A 12,272-nucleotide genomic window follows, 5' to 3' on the forward strand; every position below is an offset into this window, starting at 1 on the left:
TATGGCTGGCTATCAGGTAAAGTAACCAATGCTAAGCTAGCCATACCACAAGAATTAGCTATGGCTGGCTATCAGGTAACCTAAAAACATAACTTTAAAAGCTATTGAATTAACAACCTTTAAAGAGTCCCTATGGCTAGGTGAATTTATTTAGCTATTCAGAAAATGTAATTAAACACACACAAAAATCCTGTGCATTCCTATGTTTATCAGACCTTTATATTTTTCAAAGTTTTATTTATCTTCTAGAGGCTTACTTGTAGATATTCATTTTTTAGTGGATCTTCCATTATTAATGTTAGATATATAAAGTCTATTTCACTTGCCAGATTGCATTTGAGGGGATCACTGAAAGTGGTTACCAAGGAGATATGGCCATTGACGATGTCAGTGTAACCGATGGACCTTGCCCATTGGACCAGAGGGTTACCCCAGTCAAAGTCTCAATCAACTCAACGTCTGTTGCAAGCGAAGGCAAAATATTTGCCAGGAAAATCCGCAAGAAAACAAAGAAAGAAAGTAAGCCTAAACCAGCCCAGTAGTAAAGTGAATTGTTTTACAACTCTGCTATCAGCACTCACAGAGTTCTCAACAAACTGAGGAAGAGCTCTTATGGAGTATCTAAATCAAGACTCAAAGCACAGAACGTTTGACAACCAATAGCAGGTGTTTGATATTTATTGTAGATGTAACAAAGTTGTGTGGGAGAACAATTACAGCTATTCTCACATTTTTTTGTACAGATCACTTTTGTATAACCCACATAGTTAGCACAGTGTGAAGTGTTTATGACATTTTATCAGCCATTTTATTCTCTCCTAAATGAATGTTTATTTTAACAGCCAGCAAAGTCATGTGCAATTGAATTCTAACTCAGGCTGTCAACTCTAGGTATCATCTTGTAAAGTAGACACATTTTTATACTGCTATTAATCACTTTACACCTGTTTCTTGGTTCATCTGATGACTCATCTCTAAGTAAACAAATAGCATAGATTAGCCTGGGAATTATGGCAGGTTTAGTGTGGTATGTATTAGCATTCGTTTATAAGGCCTGGTATAAAAATAAATCAACTGGCCTGTTCAACATGGAAAGCTATAAAAACAAGTAAATCAAATCAATTGTTCACTTCAGAAATTATCATACAATAGACACAGGTCATTAGAGTCATAGAATGTCCTTAGAGTCATAGACATAGTCTCTTTTGACTGTTAACTAAAACACACACAAATTAACTGGGGCAAACTAGAACCTAAGTATGTTGCATATAATAACCCAAAGAAAATAAAGCTAAGTCTTTCTCTTTTTAATTTTTTGGACTATTTGTCTTTTTCTTGTTTGACTTGCAACTATGTATTTAAATGTATTTCAACAAAAACACAAAAACTTTGTATTCTCTAGGTTTCTTTAGGGGTTTTGAAATTTAAAAAAAAAAAATTTTACTGACTAAACTGCAATCTATTTCATTAAAAAAAATTTTTTAGTGTGACTGATGCTTAACAATTATGTAACCTGCTTTTCTAGAAGACCTTTTAAACTTTAATTTCTGAACCCCCAATGGACACAAGCGAGAAAAGTCTCAAAGGTATTTGAGAGGTACATAAATTAATTTAAAAATCTTGCACGTCGTAGTTACAATTAATATGGTTATAAAATTATGTCTGTCTGGTTTTTTTCGGACTTTACTAAAGATTGGACGTATTTGATGTTTTTAATATTTTCGGTAACTAAATAAAAATTTAAAAAAAAGCAAAAACAATTTGGTTTTCACGTGTAATGGCGACATAAACAATGGCATCCTGCTATTGGATAGGCCGACATAATTTTATTGTACACATTGTAAGCTAAAAATAGAAAACTAGGTCATGGGGTTTTAAATTTGCATTGTTATTTAAAAACTTGATCTGCAAAGTTTTGTAAACAAATAGTCATCGATCGCTAAGTTACTGTACAGCCAATCAATATTTGTCTTACGAAAGTGAAACATCCGGTTATAACTTAGGCTTGATGAAAATAAATAGAAATGTAGCCTTAAACTCAACAAATTATTTTCAAGTTCTCTGGATTTGCAACTTTTATAGCATTTATTCTAAAAATATAAAATTTCTAAATTAATTTTAGGCTTAAGTTTTTATTTTTTATTTTTTTTTACGGTCTAAATCTAAAAAGCACGTTTTTATTCCATGTCAACAACACTATGGAAGGAATCTCATCAACTCGCTTGTCTCCATTAAATTTTATGTCATTTCTTTTGTAAATAAACAGATCTCTTATTTAATTTCAATAAGATTTAATAATTTAAAGTATCATTTTCTTCCCCAATAATGTACACTGTTATTTCAGTTGTGCCTTATTGTTCAGCCCACATGTATACACTAAACTGCAGATGTTAACACATTTCTCTAAACTGTGCATGTTATTTGTATGCATTGTTAGAAAATATATTCATGCACATTGTTAATTGTAAATAATCCTAACAGTTTCAATCTATTACTTAGCACTACATTGTATGATTTTGTTGTATGTTTATAGCTGTGTATGTTAAACTTTTTATAGTATTGTTTAACTCTACCCAGCGCTATTTAACATCAATAAGCTCTCATATTCTGGTCAAATTAGATTTTGTTGTAATAAATCTGAAACTAGTGGAGTTTGTGTTTTCTTGTTACATGACCATACCACTTCCAAACTCATGCCATTCAAAACATACTGTACAAGCTTAAAGCTTTTTTACAATTGTTTTATTCAAACCTTTATTTCATTAATATCAGTAAGACAGTAAACTACAAACATGTCTAGATATATAGTTTATTTTTTTTTCACTTCTGTAAAATTCATTTAAGCTTATACAGATGATAAAACCACATCCACACAGGCTTATAGACAATAAAACCACATCCACACAGGCTTGTAGACAGTAAAACCACAACCACACAGGCTTATAGACAGTAAAACCATAACCACACAGGCTTATAGACATTAAAACCACATCCACACAGGCTTGTAGACAGTAAAACCACATCCACAGAGGCTTAACAGTAAAACCATATCCACAAAGGCTTATAGACAGTAAAACCACATCCACACAGGCTTCTAAAACCACATACATACATACTTATACACTGAAACTACAGACATGTTTAGATAAATACTTTATTGCAGATTCATATATGGTAGGCCTACATCCATTCAACCATTTGTTCAGCAACAGTGATAAAATTTGTATTAAAAAACAAGCTAACAAGCAATGAGAAGAAACAGGGTTTCAAGAAAAAACTAAACACTTTGTATGTAGGAAGGTATTGCTTACAATTGTTATTACTACTGTTATTACATTTTTAAATTTAATTTGGGACAAGCAACCCAAACAGATGAAATACTGAACAAGCAGGCTATTTCTGCATTCTTTTTAAGAAATTTTGATATGGCTACTCAATGAATAAAATATTGGGTACATTAGCAAAAATGTTAATCACACATGATTATCAAACCCACATTATGAAAGAAATAAATGCAAGTAAGATATTTCAGGCAATGGATTTGACAGATTGATAATACTGTCAACATTAAGGCTTTTATTCATCAAGTACATGATGAGTAACAAATTTAAAATAAACATACTTAACAAGTGGACAACGAATGAAAGTGACTTGTAACTTTACAACAGGTCATGACAAAACGTAGAACACAATATTTTCACTGATATTTCAAATTTTTTTAGACACTGTCATAACAGTCTAAACTATATGATGTTACTTATTTCTAAACTTGTACTTCAAAAAGAGAAATAGGGAATCAATTTTGTCCATTAGCTTAAATATAAATTTTGGAATGTGTTGAGGTTGCCACACTGTAACCACCTACCCAGTGGTGTGGTTATAAGCTAAACAATAGGACTATAAAACAACCCGCTTTCATAGAAAGTTATGCGCAGCGGAGTTGAGCATTCATTCAGAGATAGCAAAGATAATCAGCAAACAGTTAAGTGTCTATACATCTGTTAAGTTTTTATATCTGACTAAAACACACTGATGTGTTCATTTGTATCGACACAAATTTGCCTGGCAAATTTTTCAATCACTTAACATGTGTCAAAAATGTGGTTTATGTTAATCAATCTTGTAATGAAAATTTTAAATACTTAACGAAAAGAATCTTTAACAAATTTTGTTAATAATCAAACAGTGTAAAAAAATGAACACGTGAAAAAAAAGGTTACACACTCTGGCACACATTTAAAAAAACAGTGTAACCCTCATATTTAACTTGTTTCGTTGATTTCAATATAAAACCTGATTAAGAATTAACCATTATGTCTCAGGCAGTATAATTTAGAGATGACCTATTTTTATCTGGCATCCTAAGAGTGGTTGGTGTTGAAATTGTAGAATTTTCTTAACATTCACTCTTTGTGGTGGAGATTAAAAACCAGAATTTCCTTTTTCAAGAGCAAGATGCAAGGCATTTTAAAAATGGTCAAATAAAATTTGACTGTGATATAATAATCAACTTTACTTAATTTAGCTACTCAATGTACTTCATATTAGTTACTTGTAATGAATGTAGCAATAGTAAACACTATAGATAAGTTACTTCAAATTTACTAGATTATGCGCAATTCATTTTGGCTTCCATACTTCAGAACACTTAAAATCAATATGCGCAATATAACAACCAATAAGTAACAAGTCATCAAATTGTGTATAGCTCAACAACACATACTGCTTTAGGCTTAGTGATCAAAGAAAACATGAGCTGTTTTCCTTAATATCATTTGCTCTGTCCAATAAGGTTAACGCTTTAAAAACTCTCATGACTGCAAATAGTTGCCTCAACAATTATTGCAGAAACATCTTTTACAATAGCATATGTGATATCTGACTTAAATCACAATGATGGCTTTAATTGAAACATAACCACCTCTAATTCCTTTGGACATTAAAAATGTTCATGATGAAAATGTGACTAAATTGTCTTTGAAAAATCGTATAAAATATTAATGTATATTGAGCCTTAATGTGGAAAAACATTGAACATTATTAATGTAGCTCGTAATGGTTTAAACACTTCAAAATAAAAATTTAGAAAAAAAAAAAAAGCATTTTTAACGAAAAAGCTAATATTTTGAAAATACTATTTTAAAACTCTAGGTTCTAAAATGTTGAAACTTGACTAAAACTTCCAAAAGAAAAATAAAATAAACTTATCAAAACAGCAGGTTATAATTTGTTCCTTAATAAAATCTTTTCCGTGAATTCTCCTGCTGCTTTTGAAATATGATGATTCCAACCATTACACAGACGCCCACACCAATAATGAGCAGAATTATAATGACGAGCAGCTTCCAGCCCGTCAGGTTGCCCAGCAGATAAGATCCTTTGTTATCATCCACTCTATCTGTTGATTATAACATTAAGAGAATTATTTTATATGCATTTTCAAAAATACACTAAATATAAAGGTAAGATCCTAATAACAACAACACATTAGAACTGTAATGTTGCTTCTATTGGCACATAACTAGTGTATCAAAACTGAAATACTAGCTGTGTGCCAATATCAGCAACAGGACAATAAGACAGATACACTAGCTGTGTGCCAATACCAACCTCTTGGTGGCTCCATAGACTGGGCCTCTGGTAATCCATCATACACGGCTTCTTGTTCTTTCTGATCAAAAGATTGAAGGTTGAATTAGGGTGCTAGATGTAAGCTAGGCTAGATAAATTACTTATAACCTGTGTTACAATATAGGTTGAATTAGGGTGCTAATGTAAGCTAGGCTAGAAAAATTACAATCTGAGCCACAGTTGATTTTCAAATTACAGTTGAAAGATTTAAAGAATGCAGCTGTAAGGAAATAAAATTATTTCAAGTATGCAATAAGTTTCAGTAAATATACTTACAGAATCTGTTGCAAGTTCATAAAACTTAACGGAAATGATGTCATGATTGTCTGGAACAAACAAAAATGGTAAGAAAATAAAACTAAGACAATAACTAACAATAAACTTTTACTTATGAAGATGAAGTAAAAAATAAATGTGTTTACCCGCTAAGTCCCCAGTGGCTGCTGATAGACCAAAGAAGTATCCCACAGGCAGCTTAATACCTGACACAGAGAAGCATTCCTTCCAGCCATTCTTGTTGTCAATATCAACAGACACCTGCAAAAATAGTAACAAATTAGCACATCGCAATCAGCTCAGCATATCTTGAGTACCACTAACCAACTGTCACTTACTGTTAATGTGTTGCCTTCATATCTTATGGCCAGAAACGTGTCATATTTCTTGTTCCTGAACTGGGATTCACATCCTGCAAGTTGGGTATGGGTGCCATCAGTGTCATGATCATAGGTCAGACTTCCGTTGTTCACCATAGCTGAGATGTAAGGGTGGTTATGCTGACAAAAAAAATTGATGGAGTATGTAAAATATAACAAGCATATCAATTAAAAAGCAATTAAAAAAAACTTTTTTAAAAATTTTGCAATGTGCTAACTTTTTATAACCAAATGAAAAATATGTCAATATATCATCAAAATATTTTAAAAGTTATTTAGCATATTGAGAATTGCAGTGCTAACAAACTGAAATATAAAACAGAATAATTTAGTTTATGTGTCAGTCAGTAAATTTAAGACAGTTCTGCATCAACTTCCCAGACAATTTGAAAGAAAAGAGATGTCTTCACTTTTAAATTGTTTCGCAATTGATCAATAACTTCTTCTTCTTCGTTCTTAATTTTTAGTGTTGGGAGGGATCGAGCCTTATCTGCCAGAGGGTTTGAACTCAAGACTTTTTTTTTTAATTTATCAACCATGAGATTTGCCGACTCGACCATGCTTCAATCACAATTAAGGATTACGTGTCAACTGGTTATGCGCCATTGAGGCCATTGACTCCGATTTCAGCCTGCTTTTCTTTTTGGATTTGCTTCCATAGCCTTTGTCCAACCAAGAACAAACTAGAAGGCAGCAGTTGTTTGATTTTGGAGTTGTCTCTCCTAGAAGAGTGGCTAACGAGCCTCATCTGCCCGAGGGTTCGAACTCGAGACTTTTCGGTTTAGCAACCATGAGCTTTACCGACTCGACCACACCGACCCCTAACTGAAACAGATGACAGAATGGTGGAAAAGATATATTTATATTGCTGGTTAAGAAATAAGAGATGTCAGGTTGATCAAAAGGACCCTGTACCCAAAGACAACATCTTAACTGAGTGGAATGTGTTACAAAACTTACCACATTTTTTTGTTGTGACTAATGCTTTAAAACCTTCTACCACTACATCTCCACGTACATACAATCATATTTGCTTCTAAATGGAATTATTCATTTTAGTATAATTCAACTTAATAAAAAACATCCACATACATTGTGAGGTCCATTGTGATTACTGTACGTATCCAAAAAGACTGCCAAACCAACAAAAGGATCTGCGTTACCAAAAACATTTCCTGCATAAACAAAAGAAACATTTTCCATCAAAGTGTGTATTTAGCTTAAAAAAGGAATTAGTGTATTAAATTTTCAAGTTTAGGCCATCATCATATTTAAATAACTTAATCAGGTTTACTAACCTGGCAACATTCTGTCTTTAGTGTACCAAACAGCAAAGCCATCACCAAACAAGGATTTCCCACTACCATGTACTTCAAACTGGACATGTACTTCCCAGTTTCTGACAAAGCATGGCTGAAAAAGTTTAAAGGTATTAGAATTGTCAAGATAATAAGGCCTTATTTAAAACATTTGAACTCGTAAGTGAAATTTAATACAGCTCTAAAATACATCTTGAATAAATAGCAGCATTCATTTTCCTATGAAATTATCATTAAAGTAAAACAACACTATAATGGTCATCGATAATAAAACAGCCAGTTCAGTATTCAGTATAGCCTATAACAATAATCTAATATACCAACAAAAAGTATCACTATTAAAAAAAAACAGAATAAAAATGATTTGCAACAATAGTAGAATTGATTTCAGATTAACAGATTGTTTTTACTTTTTAAAAAAAAGTGATCTTTTTAACTTAATAAAATTTTCAATAAAATCAATGAACCTAACAAATTTTCTAAAACTAGGCGTACCACATTATTCCAGATGGCTCCCATTTTACTCTGCCGATCTGGAGTCAGGCGTATGTAGTTATTGGTAACCATCGTACTTCCCAGCATATCCCAATGAGGGATACCCATTCCAGATCCTTTGTGTTAAAAATGTAGTGTGAAAGTTAGTTCAATGGAGTTGTGCGTACTTCTTGGAGCTGATTAAATCATATGCCATATACTAGTGGCTTTACAGTAATCACTATATACAAATAATTTCGTAATGGGCCTATGCTTATTATTATAATAGATATTACTCTGCCTCAGATACATTTAAGGAAAGTGAGTTACCCATTCAGACCTGGCAGTCTATAGAGCAGATGATATAGAGTTCATCTGTTTCTATGGCCTCAGCACATAAGGGATAGTGTGAGAAGCAGTATGCCCAGCGGCCTTTACTTTCCCTGATGTAAGTCAGGTACCCATTAGAACTGAGTGGGCTCAGAGCCCAGGATCTGAATTCAAGACTTTTAGGCTAGCAGCTTTCATTGAAATACAAAAGATAATTGATAATAAAAAGTGGGGACAGAATTGATTAGGCCTACACACACTAAGTTATTTGTATGCGTGCGTGGTATGTGGCCTGACCGACTGAAAGGAGATTGTTTTGAGTTTATATTTAACTCAATGCAACAAGTCCGCCGGTTGGTTGAGGTCACGACGGGGGGACGTTCTGACCGGGATTCAAAGGGACGACTCAAAATAATTCAAAATATCATCCAAAATTTCAACTGGAGAAAGTGAAGCAGCGAATAACATACACTAAAACTAAAATCTTAGGCTCCTCCTATGTGCCCTATGACAATGTTTTGAATTTTATTTTACCTAGGCCTATTAATTATTAATTAATAATTAAGAAGGGTTTGGTGAATATATGTCAAGAACCACTGATCTATGATCTACTCGCTAGAATCTGGATCTCTAACTTAGCTGCAGCGGCAGCTACTAAGTTACTAACTAACTAACTAACTATTCTCTTCTAGAAAAATCTAGATCTAGAGAATCTAGCTACTACCTAGAGTACTTAGTAGACTAATAGTAGACAATCTAGTCTAGATCTAGATTCTAGCTAGAATAATCAGAATCTAGATCTAGATTCTAGATCTAGACTAGAAGTAGAAATCTAGATCTAGTCTCACTGAGACTGTCTCAGTAAATAAAATGTTCTTATAAAAAAATAAATTAATTGAAGTTTTACCCTGGTACGGCTTGGTTAGACTGTGCTCTCTTCTTTGGAAATCTTTAGTATTCCAATCTCCTTCCGTGGCAATTGAATGCAAAAACGTTGTGATTATAAAGGAAAATAAAACGAATTTAGGCACGTGAACAGCCATTTTGATTTCTAAAAATAAATAAAGTTTGTTGCTCAATGACACTAGGCCTAGGTCTACCGACTTTTGATTTCTACACGTCTAAGGCCGTGTTTCCTACCATTAAAAACGCATGCAGCGCTTATCGCAACAAAACAATTTTGCTGAAATAGCGAGAAGACTAGAGAGTGCATAGACCAGAGAGTATAGAAACTAGTGTAGCCATACTGTGTACATTTATATAAGCTATAGGCCTACATTTTAGTTAGCCAAAATATAAAAGTAACACGATTGACCGCTTTAAAAAATCTTTCCAATGTTATAATTTGCAAACGACACTTATACTTTATTGCATTATTATTTTGTTTTTTATTTTTCCCCAGACAATCGTTCTTAATACGGGTCGTCAATAAATGACGTCACGCTTTTGACACTTTTGTCAATTTTAAACTCTCTAACCATGGCACACACGGTCACAAAAAGTCAAACCCCTCTCCCTTTTGACGACATAGCTTACTGACTTATCCCCCCCCCCCAACCACTCCCTCGTCACAAAACGCAACATAAGTTCATTCACCCTCTCCCCCTCCTAAAAAGTGTGACGTCAATTTATAGCTCACCAGAGTCATTAAGTGGTTGGAATTAAATTTTTAATTAGATTTTCTTCTTGTAATTGGGGATGCACATCTTAAAATTTTGAAAGAAAATGATCCATTAAAAATTGATCGAAACTGTCAATATTTAAACACGAATCCATTCATAGATAGATCATCATAGTCTCTTTTTACTTTCTCGTATATACGAAGTATAGAGAAAGTCTTGTCCATATGTCTGTGTGTCTGTGTGTGTATGTGTGTGTCTGTCTGTCTGTGTGTAAACAAGATAACTTGAGTACCGTTACAGCTAGGTTGATGAAATTTCATATATAAGTATTTTATCAAAATCGTAGATCTGTATCAACTTTTGAGCGATTTCCGATAACCGGAAGTGGAACTTTATCTACTTTCAATTTTTCAAAAGCCTATAACTTGAGTACTATTTCAGATAGATAAATGAAATTTCACATATAACTAAAAGATCTAATACTCTGCCTTCTGTCAAATTTTGAGTAATTTCCGTTGACCGGAAGTAGTAATTTACGCTATTTCCGATTTCTCAAAAAAACGCGTGTGAATTTATAAAGTACTAATAATATTGCGCAATTCTTTTTTCTACGCGATTCTATTCTATTTTAAAAAGTTTAAGTAATCAAAAATGGATTAACAATAATGTCTACACACACACACACACACACACACATATATATATATATATATATATATATATATATATATATATATATATATATATATATATATATATATATATATATATATATATGTGTGTATATGACACCACGAAGTGTCGCACCAGGTGACACCCGACCTGGCGACGCCACTGGTAGAGGTCACACTGGTTTGCAGTAAATATTCATTATAACATTATAATGCTTTTATTTTTTTTGTGAAAATCATATTTTAACGGTTTTGTGTTTTGAACACAGTGATGTTGATGCACGGTTCATTTTGTGTACCATTAAAATATATGCTGCTTGCGTGCCCGTTCCGCGCGTTGCCGCGATCTCAGAAGAAAATCTGACGCAATATTTTAAGAGGGTTTCATTAATGCGTTACCAAACCTATAATTCTTATACTTGTGACCTTGTTTTCTAAAATTGAATATGCAAACAACGCCTGCGCTATATTTCTTGGGTCATATTTATTGGGGCACTGGTTAGCCCTTTCTACTGCCCAGCACGTTCCAAGGCTTGATGTATGAAAGCTGTGAATGTACGTTAATCACTCTCTGTTAAATAGTGAGGTTGAAGGCACTTCGTCGAAAGTCCAGGTGTTAGGGACGTAGAGCCTCCGGTTACACTACCGAAGGGGCGCCGCGTACGGCCCCTGGCTCGGTTTAATCACCGAATGTTAGATGATAACCCGGGGCGCCGGCGAACGCACCTGATTCGATTTAGTGAACGACTATAAAACCCATCTTATCCATACATATTACATAGTCTATCGCACTATTCAAAACGAACTTAGGCGCCATAGTGCTCACAGGATGCCCAATCCAGGGGCGGAACTACAGTGCCGCCAGACCCCGCATTGCGGGGGGGGGGGGGGGGCCGGGACGTTTAGGGGCCCGCAGCCGACCATAATCAATTTTTTTACAGTTAAAAAAAAATAATCTTCTTTCATTTTTTACTTCATGGTTGTTTTGTAAAAAGAATACTGCAGCTGCGGTTGGATTATCTTTATTCTATAGACACCATCTCAAGTCTTCTTTCTCCTACAATCAAACACACGCTGTTGCCGGCAAAATTCTTTTGAAAATAAACCCATCGCGTGAAAGATACGCAATTGTTCAAACCTCTTCCATGACTTATTTCCCTTTTCTAAATAGTCAAATATGTGTGCTCTTAAGCACCTTTTAATAAAATTGCACTAAACAAATTAAAATGCAATTACTTCTCTTAATTATTATTTTAAAAAAAATACATAATAAAGAATAACAAAGCATAAAAAGGAAATGCACTCAAAACTAATAATATAATAAGAAAAAAAACATAAAAATAAACATAAGGCTAGAAACCATTACACATACACAGCTTTCATGCTTTATATTATTTCGACCGACTTGCTCATGGAGGCATCATATTAATATGTTAAAACAGAGATTTTCAAAATATACTAATAGCAGTCGCACAAATGACCTGTTGTAACGTGTTTTAACTTTTTAATGAAAACTAAGTATGTTTAGTGATTTTTCTCAAATTTCGAACAAGCCCGAAATGAATATTC

At 33.4% G+C, this 12,272-nt stretch overlaps 2 protein-coding genes across 4 annotated transcripts in view; one reads left to right on the plus strand and one right to left on the minus strand.

The window, feature by feature from the left end:
• The window catches only part of LOC131952722 (uncharacterized), a 47,094-nt gene extending 44,445 nt beyond the window's left edge, over positions 1 to 2,649 (plus strand). For all 3 annotated transcript variants that reach the window (XM_059315522.1, XM_059315524.1, XM_059315523.1), the window contains exon 10: positions 330 to 2,649. In XM_059315522.1, coding sequence (XP_059171505.1) covers positions 330 to 542 — 213 coding nt within the window. In that variant the 3' untranslated portion in view covers positions 543 to 2,649. The remainder of the gene's footprint in view (positions 1 to 329) is intronic.
• Positions 2,650 to 2,731: 82 nt separating this feature from the next.
• On the minus strand, positions 2,732 to 9,561 carry LOC131952723 (vesicular integral-membrane protein VIP36). Its single transcript, XM_059315525.1, has 9 exons — positions 9,318 to 9,561; positions 8,102 to 8,217; positions 7,586 to 7,700; positions 7,380 to 7,462; positions 6,246 to 6,407; positions 6,054 to 6,168; positions 5,908 to 5,957; positions 5,611 to 5,671; positions 2,732 to 5,398 (listed from the first exon to the last, which is right to left on the minus strand). Exons 1-9 carry the CDS (start codon positions 9,451 to 9,453, stop codon positions 5,235 to 5,237), a joined length of 1,002 nt encoding a protein of 333 aa, XP_059171508.1. The 5' UTR covers positions 9,454 to 9,561; the 3' UTR covers positions 2,732 to 5,234.
• Between the last annotated feature and the right edge of the window lie 2,711 nt (positions 9,562 to 12,272).

Source organism: Physella acuta, unplaced genomic scaffold, assembly GCF_028476545.2.
Source record: "Physella acuta isolate Inbredline_101_S28 unplaced genomic scaffold, ASM2847654v3 ptg000890l, whole genome shotgun sequence".
Taxonomy (NCBI): Eukaryota; Metazoa; Mollusca; class Gastropoda; family Physidae; genus Physella; species Physella acuta.